Genomic DNA, 20,210 nt, shown 5'->3' with positions numbered 1-20,210 from the left:
TTCCACTGATATTCATGATACATGATATCCATGAGTACAGTTCATGTGAATAGAATTAGGCATCACAATAAACTGTCCAGTGACATTTACACTATTTACACATACCACAGCTGTCAGTGGAGGAGAAATATTTTATGACCTTTTCTGAAAAAATATATTTCACCTTTTTTTCTCCCATTTCCAGAAGAATAAAACTTACTACTTTTCTAATCTAATCTAATCTAATCTAATCTAATCTAATCTAATCTAACATAATTTTTGAAAAGTGTCTTCAGCTTCATTTCTTCTTAAATTCACATATCTTTTGTGTAAATGATGTTTTTTCTCCTCCAGGTCATACACTGTGGATCAGTGATTCCCATTCTAAATTTTGCCTTAAAGATCGTATTTAAAATTTGTCTCTCATATTGAAACTTCATAATGTATGCTCTTACTGAGGCTATTTTATAATAAGTTACAAGAGAACACTTAGGAATACTTCCAAAGTATTCCAAAGTGTAACCAAACAACCATAAGAAGACTATTTTTAGAACACATATTCCACTTACATGCAATTTAAATCCCCGCTACAAAGGGATACAGCTATTTATTATTCTCTCTGCATGAACAATCCTCAAGTGCAAAAGGAGTTCCAAGAAAGGTTAAATAAGAACTAAATAAATGGTCCTAGGCCAATTAGAAATGCAGCAAGTAAAAATCTTTCAATATCAATATAAACACATTTTAAAATTTTTATTTAAGAGAATGAAGTAAAGAAGGCAGAATGAATAACTTTGTAAAATGAGGTATAAGGAAAGACATGGAGAAAAATTGACATGTCATGTCCATGGGAAGTGAAGCTATGATTGGAAAAAATAATCATGCCAAGAAAAATAATGTCATAATTAAGAACTGTTAAAAATTAATAGGCTCTAAATAGAGATAAACATGAAAAGTGTTGATTAAAGAATTTAATAATTGTACTCATAAATTATTACCTCAATAATTAGTTTAACCATTGTCTATATGAAAAAATTTGTAAATCAAACTTCTTGATTTGATTTCATTAGCTAACTTATAATATGTATTCACCTGAATTAATTATGTTGTTTCCTTAGAGACATGGGAAAAGTGAAGATAGTAATGAAGCAGAAGATAGTGGACAGTTTCTATCGTCTTCACAGAAATTTGAGTACAAATTGACAAATGAATAAATGCAACAGTTCTGTTGCTATAAAAGAAGCACAATAACATTAATTTGTTGAAGATGCATTAAAAGATTAAAAATGGAAAAAAATAATATAATGTAATAGAAACCGACTGTAGTTGAAACAGGCCATTTTATGACGTTTTTATGACAGTGGATTTTTTTTTACAGTTTCATCTTGAAAGTTTTTAAGTCTATATAATTTCAGATAGATTAAAACAGTCTCAAAATTATTACAAAGAAGTGTGCTGAATAGCAATAATATATAAAATCTTTTTAATACCAGCATTGTCTTTATATTGTTTCATTTAGATGCCTTTCCACATCTAGTACATGTCTAGAAGTGTGAGAGTCATTAGGTGGTTCCTACTGTTTGGAGTTTTCCTTAGTTTGGAGTCAATAAATGCATTTAGAAAAGGACAAAACAAATTTTAAGAAAACTTGTTTTACTCTTCCATCAATATTGTCAAGCTCTAGATGATAGTGAAAACAGTCCCTAACCCCTCCACCTCCTAAAGAGGCCTCTCTTTCTCTGCTGATTCCAAATAGCCACTTGTTGCAGCATTCCAGAATCACAAGTTATCCCACCATTTTTCCACAATTTCTTACACTTTAATTTTTGGGCTTCACAATGTTTTCCACTGGTGTAGATGCATTGTAGTTTCCCTGTCAATCCTGCCAGCTTTTTAGGGGAAGAAAACCTAATTCCTATTGGCTGTTCTCAGGTGTTTTCATGGTTTCTAGCACTTCAAATCCCACCCCTGCTGCACAAATTAGTACAGGGGCAATTCAAATCTGCTAGTGTCCATTTGCATACCACCCTTGAATATATTTGATCATCAGACCTGCTGCTGACAAATGGGGTGCACCTGCCTTAAAGTGAGAAAAGGATCTTCACTCTGGAGTTAAGAGGCCTCATTAAAGGTCTTATAAACTAGATTTGAAGAGGAAAGGGGATAAAAACAGGCTCACTAGAAATAAGCCTGGGAGCATCATGATGATCAAAACCCTCAAAATTCTGCCAGGGACCAGTCTGATCAGTCTCAGTTTCAGGTACTGATCTGTTGTTCTCTTGATCAGCTTCCTGTTTCTTCCTTCATCATTCCCTGAAACTGGAACAATAGAAGTGAATTTTACATGTGCTCCTGATCCTTTAACCAGTTAGTCTCAAGGTGCTGAATTCCCTTTTTGATTGCACTAAGACTTCTCATTGCAATTTCATCACTGCCTGCTCGAAAAAAATATTAGTAGTTAATAATCTGAAGGCTGTACCAGAGTAGAATGTGGCCTCCTAATGTCTTTAACACATGCTTTAGGGGACAGCATACTTTCTTTAATAAGTGGATCCAGTGTGCATATTGGGTTTTTTGTTCCTCTCAGAAGAAAGTCTCCTTTGACAGTGACACGTCTTTTTTTCTTTTTCTGTATGGAAGCAGTCTTGACACAGGGAGCAGGCTGACTTAACCTCAGTGACACCTCTGACCTAATTGAACAATTCTTCAAGCTGCACTTGCAGAGCCTTGTACCTGTTATGCCAGGGCACCTGGGAGGGTGGGTAGTAGGAGAGGATGCTCCACTGTGCAAGGCAGGAAATGTCACCATTTCTCTCCTATCTCTTAAGTTATGATGTTCTGCAGATTTAAGATGAAATAGGGAATCCCCTGTATCATACACCTTGTCTGCCTGACAGATTTGAACCTGGGAAGGTAGGGGGTTTTTCAAGTAGTCTGTCTCTCACTCAGACTCTCTGACGCTGCTTAATCTACTCACCTCCTCCCACAGTTCTGTCACTAAGTGGAGGTGTTCCTCTACCTGGGCACACCGCCCACAGCTGTGCTCACTGCCAGTGTTCTTGCACAGGGCACATCCTGCATCTGACACCTCGGCAGCCAAATGCGCAAGATGAGATACAAGTTAGCAAGACTACCATTGCATAATAAGAAAACAACCTTTGGTGGCTCTAGGGTGAATAGATAGAGACTTGGCATACTGCAAAGTAAACGTAGATGATAAGACCATCTTATCATGGTCCTATTGTCTTTTAAATGTCGCTTTTCTCTCCTTCTGTCTTCTTTTATTTTATATAAAAAAAGTCTTTACTGAAAACAGTTTATAGTGATGAGGTTCCTGGCACAATTAATATCTGTAACATGAAGATAAAAGTCAGGTTAAAGCCAGGAGAGAACGTCAAAGGATAAAGTTCCCTGAGGCAGGTGACCTGATTTAAAGGCTTGCTGTTACCCAAAGGAGAGATTTCCCATGCTTTGCCATGTGCAAACATAAACACCCATAAACCAGAGTTGTTGGTCACATGCTCTCAGTCTTTTGTGCTGGCTCTGGCATTTGTCTGACTCTGTGCTGAACCAGTCCAGCTTGCTAAGTAGGCAAAATGCAAATCCATGAACAGCTACAAGAAGAATGGTTCACAAAAATATTACTTTGACGAATCACACTAAAAGAAACCAATTTTCAAATATAAAAGCTGTACAGGTAGAACTGTTTATTTTTACCATCTGGGATAATGTTCCCTCACTAGTCCAAATCACTCACTTTTCAGATGTCTGCCTCCAGGTTTTGTGTAAGAAGTATAGATAAAAAGTACCTACAACCTGGCTTGCAGAAGGTGACAGTGATAGAAATTTAAGAATTCAGACTGTAGAGATAGAAAGTTGCTATGCCTCCTGCAGTGTTAAACACCTGAAGATGAACACAACAAAAAGGAGCAGCCAGAATTGAACTTGGGCAGATTCAACTCAGATGTAAGAAACCGTCTGTTTGGGAAGTGTTTCAGAACTAGAATAAAATTCTTGGAAAACAGGTTCTCCCTCTCCTGGTATTCACAAATTGTGACTCAGCAACTTTGCAGAATATACATGATACTAAAACTCAGGGACTTTATGTCTACACAAAGATTTTGCTAGGCCATCTACTAAAAAAAAAAAAAAAAAACGAAACAAACCTGTAAACTTAAAAATAGGGGGGTTTGCCTCACAGTCAAGACATACGTGTTTCACTTGGGATGTCAAGTACAGGGACACACTATTTCGTGATATTGCTGCTTTACTATTACTTCCTATGGAAGACAATACTCCAAAAAAATACCTAGGGAGAACAAAGCTGCATTTCACTACGACCGCATTCAAATTCTGCTCTGAGGCTCATCACAGTGGGGGGAAAAAAAACCGTAAAGAAACTTCCCCGTTTTAATAGAAGGCACGACTTTGAAGCAGCTGGCATTACTCCACTGGCAATGCAGACTGCTTGTGAAAAATCTTTTTATTCTTTTATTTGCGAGGTTTTCGACTACAGTTCCCCGCCCCGGTCTGACACTCCGCGCTACAGCACGGCCGCCAACCCTGCGGCCATGGGGCCGTGCGAGAGGGGCGCCGGGGTGGCGCCGGGGCGGTGCCGGGGCCGAGGAGAGGCGGTGCCGGGGCGGTGCCGGGGCGGTGCCCGCGGCGGAAGCGGCCGGGCCGGCGTTTCCGGGCGGAAGCGGCGGCGGTTGGTGTGTAAAGGCTCTGCGGCCGTTAAAGGGCGGTGAGTGGCGGCAGCGCGCGCGGAGCGGCCCGAGGGTTTGTGGTTTCTTCTGCTCTGCCTCGGGAGCTGCCGCGCTTCCCGGCCCCCGTGGCGCCCAGGCGGAGCGGGGAGATGGTCTCCAGAGCCGCCGATCGGCTGCTGATCGTCGTCTCCGTGCTGGAAGGTAGGTAACCGGGAGGGTCGCGGCCTTCCGACTGCTGCGGGTCCCCTCTGTCCCGAGAGGAGGATGAGGGCTGGTCGCTGCCTCCGAGGGGTTTTCTCTGGTGGCGTGAGCGCGGTAAGCCGAACACCGTTGTTTAAATCGATTTTATTAATGAAGCTTTGGACATACGTATCTTAAGGCCAGGGTTGGCTACCCTCCGTTAGGTTTTGGAGGTAGAAAAGTAATTGGCTTTCCCTGAGGATTTCGGCTTTGTTGGGGTTTTTTTGGTTTATTTTGGGGGTTTTTTTTAGCTAGTATTCCGACGTCTCTATTCCTTCGTAGCAATCCGCTGTAAGCTTTTTTTGGTAGTGCTGACTCACATGTATATCTAGTTGTTCATCTTGTATTTCTACAGTTTTTCTTTCTGTGGTCTAATTAGAGTGTGTGTGTGTGTGTGAGTTGTTTGTTGGGATGTCTTCTTCTGTTTTGGGCTGTTTTGGAGATCAGTGGGGGTTTGGGTTATTTTGGCTGTATGCTTTATCTTTGTCAAGTAAATCCTATTATCTCTGTGTCCATTTATGTAGTTTGCCAGAGGAGCTTACTAATAAGATCCTGTCGTCTGATATGCCAGTAATATCATCCCCCACACTGTGGTATAAGTAAATTTTTACTACTTTTTGTCATTTCAAATCGGAATATGGGATAATCCTGAACCCAGGACCAGTCCTATACTGTTTTAGCCACTCTCCTAATCGGTAATGATTTTTTTTTTTTCCAGCAAGTGGCGGGTGAAACACCTTTCACTACTTCTATAAGATCATGTTTTTCTATTTTGTTGTCAGTCAGTCATAACATCTTCACTTGATGTAAAATATTCATTCTCTTTCACATGCCTGTTCCCTTACCTTTTGCCAATCCTAGATTTCTCAAATAATTTTAATTGCTTGCTGCTTTGTTCTTTGTTACTTAATATCCTGTTTCTTCACAAATAGTCTGTTTCATGTTACGTTCTTTCATATTTCTGCATAATGCACTTTCTTTAAAGAACAGAGCAGGGAAGGTGATATAGGAAATTAATTTCAGGTAACTGATTTGTGGCATAAATCTGAGCTCTTGCGTCTGTTTTAGTGATGGTGCATGCAATGCCACTCTATTGCAGGGCGCTATTTCCCAAAACGGCCCAAGCAAGTGCTTATAGTTGAAGCTAAGTTAGATGGTGAACAGTTGGCTACTGACCCTGTGGAGCATACTGATCAGCCAGAATTTGCTACAGAACTGGCCTGGGAACTTGATAGAAAAGCACTTCATCAGCACAGGTAATGTTAAAAAGTGAAATCTAATTTGTGGTTAAAATTTAATTTTCTTGTATTTACAGTTAGTGAAATGCAGTTTTTGTGTTACTGTCATCTGAATAGTTTTTTAGAAACTTTCGCAACATTATGGTAAATAAAAGAAAAAATGTACTAGTGTACAGAAAAGGTAGTATGTGGCAAGAGAAGTGATGTTTAAAAATTCTAAAGGGTGTATTTTTATACTACTAAAAAACACCCCACAGCCTCTTAGAGCAAATTAATGCTATAATTCAAACATTGCAGTCAAGTTTCCTTATGTCTGCTGTGACACTAAATTAACTTAACTTCATATCTGAGAACCTATGTAAATAGGTTTTGAAAATGTCAAGGAGATAAGCTGAGAAATTGAATGTTTCCATAAATGTTATTTGGTTTTACAAGTCTTACAACTTACAGACTGTAATAATATGACCATATTATCAAAGAAGTTAAAACGACTGTATCATTTTTATTTTACAGGGAAAGATGCCTGCATTTGCCATGTGCTAGACATCTTATCTGTGCCTCAAAGTACTCAGGTGCTTTACCCAAAAATCTTCTCTAGAAGTTCTGTTTTTTAAGATGCCCCTGCGAGGCATCTTATTCAAATTCAAATTTTTTGTGAGGCACCGTGCTTATTTTTTATATGGATGAGGTATTTGTTGCTAATGTCTTTTTAACAATGCTTGAGACTTTGAGGCTTCAAAGCACTCTTCTTAAACAATTAAACCACTTGTTCATGCTCTCACTTAATGATGACTTTAAATGCCCAATAAAAATTCAGTTTCTGACCTAAAGAAGTTAGTTATATAGCAGATATATATCATTGGCTTGCTGGAAACTTATGAACTATCTTTGAGAACTATTGCAGAGATACATTTTATATTTAATATTTCAACTGAGTTACTTTTTCAGGCTGCAGCGTACACCTATCAAACTACAATGTTTTGCACTAGATCCTGTATCTTCAGCTAAGGAGAGTATAGGCTATATTGTACTGGATTTAAGGGCTGCACAGGAAAAGAAACAGGTAAGTTCTGGAATATAAAGACTTAAAATTTTATTTTGACAATAATGCTGTTACAGATAATATAATTTGAATTAAAGCATAGGCTGAACTTCTGAGTCTCATTTTGGAGTGTGACTGATCGTGTATGGGGATTTTGTTGCTTTACGTAAGAGGAGAGAGATCTTGACTATGAGAACGTGCAAATGAAAAAATACTGTTGGTACTAGTCTTGCTTATTTCTGAATTGGGTAATTGGATCACTAGCAACCAATTACACAATCTCATCATTTAATCAACTGGAAAATTTTATCTAAGCAATAGATATGGAGCAATTGAATTGAATCTCCATCATCAAATCAAGTCTGAAGTTTTTTTTTTCAGTGGGCATCCATGGAAGAATATGTATTAGGTGATCATTTCTAGCCCCTTAATAAAGCATAGAGTAAGCACAATATAATTTTTTATATAAATTTAATTAACAAGCACCCTTGTGTCAAGCTTGAGCAAAACATAACTGTGATATGGGTCATACAAGGAGCCTGATGTCCTATTTTGGCATCACTCTTCTAGAGAATTTTCATTTCATATGACTTACTATGCAGTTGAGGACTTGAAGGTTTTCTAAATAAAGATTTATGGTATATTTATCTTAACTTTTTCACTGTGCAAGTCAGTGGGAAAAAAACAAGTATGTTTAGCTAGTCATCCAGTAACCATTCTATAGAATATTTTAGTACAATAGTGTAGTAAATAGACCTAATTTTTAGAAGTAAGAAACAAAGTGTATTTCTGTAGATGATGAAATAGAAGTGCTGGATTAAGACTAAATTTTCTGTCATGGTAATACACTTTTTTTTTTCTGTGGATTTAAATGCTCTTGGGTCTTATTTTTGTTTTTTACTATGCAGGCCCCTAAATGGTATCCTCTGCTTAGTAACAAATACTCTAAGTTTAAACCTGAAATACAAATTGGTATTGCATTGGAGACGAATTCAAAAGCACTGGTTGAAGATTTTAAAGCAAAGGAGGCACCCCCTAGAGAAGGAAAGGGTAAGTAACATGGCATCACTCACTTTGAATTAAAAATCTTCCTGTGCAAGATGACATATCACTTGTTGCAAATGTGTTGCTTTACATCTCAAGAGAATATTAATTTCACAGCAATTCCAGCTGCAAATGCTTTACAGCTAATTAATGTACCTTGTGGTAGTAGGTTTTTCAAGGATTCTTCACTATGATAGTGTGGTTTTTTGAGGGACAGGTTACAAACCAACTGGTATTTAAAATGACGATCAGGGGCTCATAGCTAATTCCCTTGGGTATTTAATTTGTATTTATGGGCTTTGGAAACAGCCCATAATTGTTAGGAAAGAAATAGAAAATTGGTGTGAAAGAATTGGTATGAAAGAAATAGAAAAGGAGCTTCTTTATGGAAAGTAAAGTTTCAGTACCTTGGGTTTAGAACTGTAAAGTAGAAAAGTGTCTCATTTGTTGGGTAGGCTGGCTTCTTTTTTTGGTGGCTTGTAGTGGTTTGAAAGCAAAACAGATGAGAGGCTCTAAGTCAGAGATACAATTTAATAGGAAGAAAGTAAAATAAAATAGATGCAATAGTACAAAAGACCACTGACACAGTCAGAATACTACCTGAGCAGAGTGATGGAAGCAGTCCAGATGAGGTAGTCTTTCTGAAGCAGTGATTTTGTAGTAAGGTCTGGTAGCTCTGTTTTTCTGGGAATCTAGTGGGTAAGGGTCCCCTGCATTGTCTCAAAGTCCAGATTATGTCCAGATGAGAATGCTTGGTTCCTCCCCCTGGGCGGAGCATCTCACAATGGGATGATGTGTCATGCAGATGGTCCTTGATGACCCATTAAACAGAGATAGCTCCTGGAGGTGGTTATCTATGAGTCATGGGCAAGGCATCTGATGGGTCATTAACAGAAGATAATGGCCCAGAGGGAGGGGGTCATGGAAAACACTGCCCCACCTGGATTCAACAGTTCATGAAGATGGTGATAGAATACTTTGTGCACATCCTATACTACAACCCAGGACATGGCTTCTTCTGATCTTTACGTACTTAAATTATGTACTATTGTGAAGTTTTTTTGTAGTAAGATCTGCTTACTGTTGGGTCTGATTCCAATTCTGGGTTCTCTTGTTTATTTTTCTCAAAAGAAATCAGTGAAATGTATCAAAAATCTGTTGTAGCTCAAATGTTAACAGTAGTGGATGCCTTTACATGCTGTGCCTTTAAGTCGCTTTTTCATATGTGACTTTTTTTTTTTAATCCAGGTTAATAGTTGTGAAAAAAAACTAAAACAAGAACTTAGAAACTTGATTTAAAGAGCCCCAAAACAAAAACATGTTTCCATCTTGCCGTGATCTCTCACCCAAATGCCCATCTATTTAACTTTTGAAAAACGAGCCTTTTGGTACAACTAGTGGATTTTCTCCTGCATACCTTACAATACTTTGTGTTCTTGCCCTGAAGGTACCATTTCCCTAACTCTAAATCAATCATCTATCTGCTGATGATCTGTGGCTGTGATTTTGTAAAAGCAGAGTGGTCAGTGGCAGGACATGTTTCACAAGCTTCTGGCCTAGAATTCACAGACTTGTCTGCATTTCAAGATTGGTTAAGACAGTATTTAAATTTCAGTGTAAGGTAGCTTACTCTGTTCTTTCAGGTTTGCAACAAAACACAGGGAACTTCCTGTATTGTAAAATCTGTAAGGGAGGCAAAGAACCACTGTAAATGATTCCTTGGTCTGCATTTCTCATGTGGTCTTTGTGCCTGCAAATTCTCCTATCCCTGATGACACTCACAAAAAATAAAAGACCTTTCTGCCTTTGCTCAGCACTGTTTCCGATTTCATGTTTTCTGTGGAATAATTGTGGGAAACAAGTTTGCCGGCTTTGTCCTTTCTTTCATCATGTCAGTGGGGAAAAAACAAACTTTTTGGGTTTTCACAGTTGTAAAGTTAGTGTTCCAGTCATTTGGTATGACAAAGCTGGATTACCCAGTTCTAGTCCAGTCAGATACTTTCTGATTTAGTATTCCTATACCCTTTTTTCCTTTACTGACTTAAATTGTATAAAGCTTCCAGTATTTGAAATAGAACTTTTTTGTTCACAAAATGCAATGTCATTATTTCTATTTGGTGTAACCTGACTGCTGAATGTGTTGAACTACTGGCACAATAGAATAGTAACTGGCAAGCCAGAATACAATGTTTTATGCATTGAAGACTTCAGATGAAAAATCTTTAAATGAAACATTCTGAAGATCTGTGGAATGGCACACCATACGTGTTCCAATAGTTTGCGATATGCAGTTACTGTCCTGCATTTCCTTTAATGAGCCAGGTAGAGAAACAGCATGGTTTCAACAGCACTCTAGCCTAGTGAAATATACTTCCAGTTACTGTAATGTTTCTCATTGTAACACAAAATAAAAATAACAACTAGAATTCTGTCCAGCATGATGTTCAACATAACAGTTGTGAATAGAAGTTAATTTCAGAATTTTTTGTAGCTGTTCCAAAGCATACCTAGACATTTTTTTGTTTTGCAAAACTTTGGTACCAGGCATCAAGATCTTTATTTGTAATTTTTCTTCCCACATGTAATTTCTGTGTGTAATGCTTGAAAATAAAATTGCAATTATACATCAGATTGCTGCAGCAATTATAAAGACCACTAGTTACTTAGGTTTATTTCTTCCCTCTTAGTACTCAACTTTTTTCCTGGACTAGACCCTAACAGTATTGTGCCAGTCTTGAATGAAGAAGAGGGCTATCATCAAATTGGACCAGCAGAGTACTGCAAAGATCACTTTGTCATGTCTGTAACCATTGCATTTGCAACACAGTTGGAACAGGTCTGTTACCTTGTGAAGTTTTTTAGGAGTATTATCCCACTGTAGTATTTTCACCCTCCCATTCCTCATTTCTAATTAGGTTTTTTGTTTGTTTTCTAAGTTTATTTCAAGAAATAGCCTTGTCCTATATTGAATTTATATTAATTTTAAAACTTTATGAAGTTCTTAACATGTCAGACTGCAGATGAAATGTAATTCTTTTGCAGTGCTAAAGCTGTATTTACTTTTAATTAACCATTTTTATGAAATGCATATTTCCCTACTGCAATCTAGTGTAAAAAGTTAGTATATGGATAATACCAGTCTTCACTATGGTTCCCATGCACTGGAGTTCAAACAGTGTGAAATACTTTTCAAGTATGTAGAACAGAGTTTGTATATTGCCTGAGTGAAGAACTTATTAGCTTAGATAAAATGCCATGGTAATGATTGTTTCAGCTTTAGACCTCAGTTGTGTTTATGCTGTACTGACAGCATGGTTTTAATAGATTTAGAACTCATGGTGTATGATAAACTCTCGTCAGTCTTGTTGTCGTTGTTTTTTTTTGTTTTTTTTTTTTTTTAGGGTAGATACTCTTTCATGTCAGAATTATGGGACCTTAAGAAATAAAATTTATTGTGATCATTCACTGTAGGCCTTGAACTCGCAGTTGCCCACAGGATTAAGTAGCTGTTGGTCTGTTTCGGTCTTCTATTCAATCACACAAAATATGTAACAGTATCTAATCTGCATTATTTAAACTGAAAATATTTTATGAAGGCCCAGTTTGTTTCTGAGTATTTGTGCAGTACTTGATGTTATTAAATAACGTGTCAGTTACAGCCCTTGGTGTTGAGGAGTCTTAATTAAAAGGTAATTCAGAATATTTTGCAAGTAGTTATGCTTGTAAGTTAAAGCTTGTTTTTTTTTCTTATTTCAAAAAAAGAAAACTTTTAATTTGAGTATTAATATAGTAAGTTAAATGTGGAGTACAAGATAGGGTTTAGGTCAGCTGGTCACTTTAAACTCTTAATTTCCAAACTAGTGCTTCAGAATTACCGTAACTGCATCAAGGAAAGATAAACATTATTCTCTTCTGCATCTCTTTCAGTTAGTTCCTAGTACTATGAAGCTCCCTGATCCACAACCTGAGTTTTTTTTTTACTACTCATTACTGGGTAATGATGTCACAAATGAACCCTTCACTGATTTAATTAATCCAAACTTCGAGCCAGAAAGAGCCTCAGTTCGAATATGTAGTACAGTGGATGTTCTTCAAGTTTATCTTTGCACACAGTCAAAATTACAGGTAGGCTGTTTAATTTCAAATGTAAATGAAAATAAATCATTAAAATGAAAGAAATAGAGTATGTCTCAGGCTGTATCTATGAAGCATTTCTGTTTCCAAAGCTAAGATTGTATCATAGTATTCTGGCTCAAATATAAGTTTATTCTCTTGCTGATATGATGGAAACCATAGCAGCAAGTCTCCTAGCTCCAGTGGAGTGCTGTCTTTTTATTTAGTTGCTGTTACAGCAAGCTGATTTACATGTCGTGATAAAAGGTATTGCTGAAATATGATCTTTCCAAAGAACTGATGTGGCACTTTCAAGAGCTCTGAGCTTTGGGGCCTGCACTGCAATCAGACCATCTGCAACCCAGAGTCCTGCTTTGTGCTACCTATGGTATTCCCATGTCAGGTGCTCAGGTCACTCTTGCCTAAGTTCTAAAATCACTGCCCTCCACACTCTTTGTGAATGATAGAGGAGATCTGGCTTTTTTCCCCGCTCTGTGGCAAAATGCTGTTTCTAAATACACTACAGATGTTGTTGGGCTGTTATGGGATATTGCTTATGTTTAGACTTGTCTTTAAATGGAGGACATGGTTTAGTGATGGTTTGGCTTGGCAGTGTTAGGTTAGCAGCTGGACTCAGCAGTCTTAAGGGTCTTTTCCAAACTAAATGAATCTATGATTCTAGATATCAGGTAGTAATTAGAAAGTTTATGGCAGTCTGTGCATGGCTCGAACTAATTACCAAACAAGAGTCTGCTTCATTGAGTGTGGGTGGTGTAGGGTTTCTGGTAGTGTCGCTGGTAAATAGGACAGTATTAGTTTTACAAAGTAAGTTGTAGATCTGGACCTTTTTAAAGTTATATTTCTTTAAGTTTACACAGACCATTCTAAGGTTTTTATGCAGGGTGCTTTAAGAATATTTTTGTTTAAATCTTGTATTGTATCAGATTTTTTTTTTTGCCTCAACTTTAGGTATCTTTGGCTCAATGTGTGCACTGGTGTGTTTGGAATTTAATCTTACTCTACAGTCTTAAAAGTATCTAATATGGCATGTATGATGCATGTATCATATATGTACACATGTGTACATATATGGGGAATTATGCATGTTTGCATCATGTGTAAAGAACAACTTTTTGAACAAAAGTTCTTGTGCAGTCAGAGCCACATTTTGATGTACAGTTTTTTTTCTTTGACTTCTCACTCAGCATCTTAAATCTTGGGATATAGGATCAGAGCACTGTGTTCCAATTCTTAATTTTAACATAGGTTTCCAAAAATGAAGACTTTGGTTGTAAAAGGTGCTAGTGGCCAGACTAGAATGCGTGTATATATGTATTGCATGACTGTGTTTGTATGTATGTTCATATATATACACACCTAGGTACATATACTGGCAGCTCACACCTTTCAGCACAACAGTTTTCCTTAAGTGCAAAAAATATTAAGGATGGGGATACAGTGTTCTGATCTGCTAAATCACAACTGAAGTGATTCTTATTTGGGAAAAAGCAAGTTAGTATTTAAGTTTCAAAGAATAACTTTGAGGAAAATAGATTACCTTAGTGTGTGTTGGTTTTTGTAAGACCCATCTTTCACTCATATGTATAAATATTAACCTGTGTAAGGAATAAACTGTTGAGTCAAGTTTTCAAATAATTATATTTACCAGGAATTAAAACCACAGTTACTTAATTCCACAAATCCTTTCTACTTAAGTGGTGTCTAAATATATGCCCAAAGCCTTCAAGTAACCTTTTTCATTACTTTGCAGTCATGCATTTTATATGCCTATACATTAAGGGCAAGAATCTGTGCTGTGTTTAGAAGCCACAGAGTACTGAATCTATGCTACAGAAGGAATGATATAATAGGTCATCAGAAGGGCAGTGCAATGATTTGCTGCTGCCCTGTCAGTGAGTAAATCCCACCTGCTCAAAACTGATGTTTCACAGCTGTTCTTATTCTCAGCATGCAGGGACTAGATTAGGGATGATAACTGGTTGTATTTATGCTACCTTTACTGGAGGGTGCACAGATGGTTCCAGTGCAAATCGCACATGCCAGTTACTTTCTAGCACCTTTGTGTGTGTGCAGATCCATCTTTGTTGTGGGGACCACTCTCTTGGAAGCACTGAAGTTCCCCTGTCTGGACTACTGAAGAATGGAAATGTAGAGATTGACCAACATCCTGTGGCAATAGAAGGACCATTTGTTCTTGTTCCACCAAATAGAGCTAAACAGAAACTGCCACAACTGCCTTTGGATCTGGCTCCTACTGTTGGGGTATCTGTAGTTCTTCAAAGGGAGAGCATGACTACCCAGGTATGTCTTTCCAGTTCATTGTTGGTTTAGACACTGTTGCACAATTTCACATTAAAAAATTATTGGTGTTTCTAAATTCTATTTGACTAGGTTTTGTGTAAAAAAACCCAACAAAAACCTGAAAGAAATAATTGCTTTATATGAATAATCCTTTTGTTGTCATTTTTCTATGTCTGAAAAATAATCACGTATTATGAAATGTCACAGAATTTTTCAATGCAAGCCATGATTAATAAGAAAACTGTCATTTCATTCAGCCTTTGATTCCCTTAAATGCTGCAACTGAATCCAAACAGCCACAGGAGAAAGTTCTTTCACCTGTTAGTGGGAAGACAGAGAGCCAGCAGCAGAGATCCCAAAATGTCCCATCCCAAGATGACCAATTCTCTTCAAAAGAAGATGTAGCAACAGAAAGTGAAGTGGAAAGTCTTAAGTTTGAAAAAGGCACAAAAGCAAGGAAAAGGGGTATGTGGTATATAATTTTTTGCCCAATTGCCAAATGTGGTCTTGGATTGTGTGCTACTCCTCTCTACTATTTCATGAGGTAGTACTCTTTTCTGGTGATAAATTTCAGGCAAGTCAGAATTACTTGTATAAAACAACAAAGGGTATAAATGTTGTGATTTGAACATGATTGTTGTTCGATTGCTCTCTCTGCAAGAGCCAGATTAGGGATTTGGGGGTGTTTAGATTACAAGTGATGAGGATGGTCATCTGCTTGAAAAATCATAACGTATGTTTCTGGAATTTCTTGAAGTTGTGAATGAGAAAGTTTAGAGCAATACATATGAAGAAACTGACTTGCTCAATGAGATGAAGTGGTCTAATATTAACTTATTCAATCGAAAAGCAGGGGTAAGGTGGGACTTTCAAATTATCTATGGAATTTACTTATGTGGATAATAATTTGTGAAGTAATTTGTTTGTATAGTAGAGATTCCTGGACAAAACCAAGCAACTGGGTTGTTTTGTTTGTTTTTACATGATCCTGTTGTTTGGACTTGATAGCCCAAGCCCTGTGAAGACCTGTTTCTGATTTGAGAACTGAGTAGTGGAAAATGGAAGAGGAACAGAGATAAGAAATACCATATATAACAGAATAAATCTCATAAAAGTGTTGTTTAGCTAAACATTACTGAACATGAATCTTCTTAAGTGATGGTTGATGAATAAAGCAGAATGATTATTTTTCTAATGATATTTGTCTTGCTGGTGTTTTGAGATGTATCCTAAAGACACCCAGTTCAGTAGAGGAAATTCTGTGTCTTAGAATGGGCTCTCAGGATTTGTCTGCTAATTCAGCCAAATTTTCTTTTAATTCTAACTGATCTCATCTAAGCAAGGGTTAAGTCCTTTATATGGAATGTAAAAAGATATTGTGATCCCAGCAGCTGGTTTGAATCTCTGGTTAGGAAATCCAGGATTGTGCTTTTTTATTAATAGTGGCAGTCATTTTATAATTCTGTTTTGCTAAGATGTAAAACTTGTCCTTTGACATTTGTCTTTCAGGGCTGGTGACTGGCTGCCCTCTAGAGGTTAACAAACAGACATGTTTTGAAGAGCTTCCAGCCTTGAAATCACAGAGCAGAGCAAAGTCACCTCCGTTAGATCTGCAAAATCCCAGTAAGGCAAAAGTTATTGAATTTGGTACAGGAGATGAAATTTGTCTATAGTACCAGCTTAAATGAATTTAAACAGTAAATTTTTTTTTTTGTTTTGTAATGACTTTAAAATTCCACTTTGTCACTTCTTTGCTCCAAACAATCTACTGACATTTTATCTGAACCACTTAAAATTGTTTCATTCATACATTGTTAACTAGCTGATGTTGAAGTATTATAGCATTTTTCTTTTTTGTAATGTAAATAATAATGCAAACAAAACACTTAGAAAAAGGAGAAAAGAATAAAGTCAATGCTAGTAATGATGTATTTCTTTAAAAATTACAAAAAGGGGAAATTTTAAATAATTATGTAGGAAGTAGCACTTAGAAAAGGCAGTTGAGTTCTTATCTGACACTTTCATTCCCTCTTTTTGTAGGGGCTCGGTAGCCTGAATAGCCCTTAAAGACTTAAGCGAAATGTCTTCAACATTCTTCTAGAACGCATTTTTCAAGACACAAAACCTGTCTGTGGGACTTGTAGTTTGTTGTTTCCTCTCTAGAGGCAGTATTGTGTCTCACTGTAAGGATAGAAGAAGCCAGGATGCAGCTGGACAGGCACTCAATGTTGCTTCCACTTCCTAAATTATAAAATTCATGTCACAGTATGTGGGTTCTATGACGGAAGCAGATGTGCTTTGCACATTTTCGTTTGCTTTAATAGCTAAACCTCAGTTTGGGGCCAGGGGTGATGCTGGCTTACAGAAGCGCTACCATTGACCTGTGTTAATCTGCCTTTATAATTCCACTAAAGAAATCAGTTAATTTTAACAACCCCTAAATTGCTAAAAATAATTTTTTCCTATGCATGCCCTCAAGTTGGCTAAGAACAATTACTATAAACTGAAGTCTTACATCATCTTTCTGAAGAATTTAAGGTCTTTTATCGTAGTATAAACTTATTTCATTGAGTTAAACTTGCATAGCTTCAAAGATTAATAGAGAAAGGAAAAATATTGCAATCCTGTAAAAACGCTTAATGTATATTGGGTTTTTGGTGGTTTTTCTTTGGAAGTAGTAACTCCCAGAAGGAGTGGTTATTTTTCACAGTATTTGTTTATTTTTAAAGGAATAGAAATCTCTTAGGGAAGTAACCTATCTACTTGCATCTAAAATGTGACGTTTATTTCTGATATATTTTGTTATTTTGGGCAGAACAAGTCATAAAAAGTGTCCATAAATTCTCTTCTGCATTTTCAGCTGTCAGTGGTCCAGTGGCGATATCTCAGCCCAACCCTGTAGGTGCGTCCTGTTCTTCTGAGCCTGTGTCAGCACACAAAATTGTCATTCCAGCAGCCTCTCACCATTTTTGCTTTTCAATAGACTTAAGAAGTATACGTGGTCTGGAAGTTGGATTTCCAATAAATTGCATTTTAAGGTACAATTTATTTTTGTTGTTCTTGGTAAATACAAAACCTTCATAATTGGAATGATTGCTGGCATTTTGTTTCTCTGCTTCTTCATGCCTTTCATGCAGCTGATTTTCAGTAGCAAAAATACTTTAGAATGTTCATCTTGCTTATCACTAAACTGAGCATTTAAGTTGGTGTGTAAAACTTTACTTTTTAATGTAATTGGTATTAAATCTTATTTGAATGTCTGAGCTTGGACAACAAGGAACATCAGACTTTAAAGGAAGAGGAGAATTACTTTCCATGTTACCGTCTGGCTAATCATTTCCAGCTGATCAGTAAAGTGACTTTTTTTTTTTTTCTTTATTTCTGTAATTTTCCACGTTCCACCAAAAACTCTTCATAGTGTTTCAGTAAGAGACAGATCGCTTGTTTGTATATGAATCCAAAGGAAGCATATTGTAGTTTTAACGAAGAATCACTGTAGTTAAATTGCATTTCTGAGGGACTTGTAGATGCAAGAATGATTTTGATGTTTTAAAAAAGAAATTCTGCATTTGTTAAATTAGTTATTGATGGTGTATTTGAAGTCAGGGATTAATAATAGTTTTTACAATTTATTTTCTCATTTCCATCAGGGGGGTTTTGGTATTTGTGATGAAATGTATCCATAAATGGTGATTCAGTCTGAAACCATTGAGGATTTCTGTCTGGGGAGGTGTGTCTACATTGTTCTGCCTCTTCTCTGGCAGAGCTTGATTCCTGCAGTTTTAACTGGTCACTGGGAAGTCTAGTTGTGGTAGTGGTTCTTGGAGTTTAGACTTTGTCTGAACTAGTTTGAAAAGGTATGGATGGGATGTAGGGGTGGAATATTTTAAAACACAGCTAATATAGAGTGCATCATTAATGTCTTTCCATTCGGGCTTCATTATTAAATAGTATGTGGAAAGCAATATACAGTGGATGGAATTTTGCCACATAAAATCTTTATGTCAAATTTCAGTAACTAATTTGTTTCAGGACAGTAACAACGCATAGGTTTGTTTCATGCACTTGAATTTTTGTAGTCCCTGATGAACATGGCAGGAAGCTGAAGAGGAGAAACATCCAGATACCTAAATGTTAAGAAAAGTTGCAGGGTAAAAATTGCTTATTTGCTGTTGATTGGAAACTTTGTTTTATTCCAGTCCAAACAAGCTCTTTCAACAGCTCTCCACAAAAGGTGAAGAATGGAATTTTTATATATAGAGGCATCACTTGATGCAGCTTTTATTTTATTAGTAACTTAGCTGACAGCTGACATCATCAGTTTGAGCAAAATGAAGTTTAAGAGGTTTATGGCCTCCCCCTTTCTTACAGTTTATCATACACTGAAATGTGCCAGTAAAGTAATTTCATGCCACATTTTAAGTCATATTGGTAAAATGATTTGACTTGCCTTTTAGTCAATTAAACTGTGGAAATGAAAAGCTAATGAAATTTTCTAATGGTTCTGACACTGTATGTATGTATACTGAGTTATCAGTTACTGCATGTTAGTCTAGTCTGAACTGTAAGTATAGTTACAGATGTTCTCAAGTAACAATCTACATGTGAATATGAATTTTTCTTCTGTTTGTCTGCTCAGTTTATATAATAATTGCAGAGTTCTAGTAAAATATGAATTCATTGTGAACATACAGGTCATTAAAACTTTTTGTCAAAACAACAGCTAATATAAAGAATCTGGATCATTCCTGAAGTAAATGAAAACATGAATACTTGAGAACTAAGTTCTGTTGTTGTATGTACTAGTATAAATTTCTCAAACTTTGGTATAAGTCATGCTTTAGTAAATGATGTCTAAACTGATTTTCCTGTTGAAGGTATAAGAAAAGTTGTCTATTTATAGAATTATTATTTTTGTAACTGTTTTTATTAGGTACTCGTACCCATTTTTCGGCAGTGCAGCACCTATTATGACAAGTCCACCTGTAGAAGTTAGAAAGAACATGGAAGTCTTTCTTCCAAAGTCATATTGTGCATTTGACTTTGCAACTATACCTCATCAGCTTCAAGACGCATTTTTCAGGTAGTAATTTGCATTTTTTTAATCTTAATTACGCTTTTCTAGATTTTGTAAATGTCTAGATGTTGTAACTGCAGTCACTTTAAGATTATCAGTTTTATAATTTAGTAAATAATTCAAGGGCTAATGCAAATAAATATTTAATGGCTTACTCTTCCAGTTTCTCTATTAATTTCATTTAAAGTCAGGAATTCTATAGTTCTTAACTTTCTCTTGCATACTTAGGTATTGTTGGTTACAGAAACAAGTGGAATTGCCATAAATTTTCAAAGTAAAGCTTGATAGCACTGTTTTTGACGAAGTACTTCTTGAAATATTAACCTTTTTCTTTTTAATATGGAGTGTCTATATGATACCTTTGAAAATACAGCAGATACCTGGAAAGCAGTTCACAGTGTTGAGGGCTGTAAAGCAGTTCTCCCAGTAGTTCCACCAGCTTTCAATAA

General features: G+C 36.6%; 1 protein-coding gene across 4 annotated transcripts in view; it reads left to right on the top strand.

Annotated features, from left to right (window-relative positions):
* Window positions 1–4,735: 4,735 nt before the first annotated feature.
* The window catches only part of CEP120 (centrosomal protein 120), a 38,055-nt gene continuing 22,580 nt past the window's right edge, over window positions 4,736–20,210 (top strand). Inside the window, exons 1-12 of one of the 4 annotated variants that reach the window (XM_066181386.1) lie at window positions 4,736–4,886; window positions 6,025–6,181; window positions 7,112–7,226; window positions 8,114–8,255; window positions 10,937–11,085; window positions 12,177–12,374; window positions 14,457–14,684; window positions 14,942–15,149; window positions 16,194–16,307; window positions 17,545–17,586; window positions 17,668–17,722; window positions 19,618–19,767. In XM_066181386.1, the coding sequence (XP_066037483.1) occupies window positions 4,835–4,886; window positions 6,025–6,181; window positions 7,112–7,226; window positions 8,114–8,255; window positions 10,937–11,085; window positions 12,177–12,374; window positions 14,457–14,684; window positions 14,942–15,149; window positions 16,194–16,307; window positions 17,545–17,586; window positions 17,668–17,722; window positions 19,618–19,767 (1,610 nt within the window). In that variant the 5' untranslated portion in view covers window positions 4,736–4,834. Of the gene's footprint in view, window positions 4,887–6,024; window positions 6,182–7,111; window positions 7,227–8,113; window positions 8,256–10,936; window positions 11,086–12,176; window positions 12,375–14,456; window positions 14,685–14,941; window positions 15,150–16,193; window positions 16,308–17,544; window positions 17,723–19,617; window positions 19,768–20,210 lie in introns of those variants that run through there. The other 3 variants (XM_066181385.1, XM_066181384.1, XM_066181387.1) reach the window with 3 other exon arrangements.

The sequence above is a fragment of the Chamaea fasciata genome, unplaced genomic scaffold (assembly GCF_029207755.1).
Source record: "Chamaea fasciata isolate MVZ Bird 193981 ecotype frontalis unplaced genomic scaffold, bChaFas1.0.hap1 SCAF_4, whole genome shotgun sequence".
Taxonomy (NCBI): Eukaryota; Metazoa; Chordata; class Aves; order Passeriformes; family Sylviidae; genus Chamaea; species Chamaea fasciata.
Note: the sequence above shows the minus strand (reverse complement) of the source record. Positions and strands in the feature narration are given on the sequence as shown.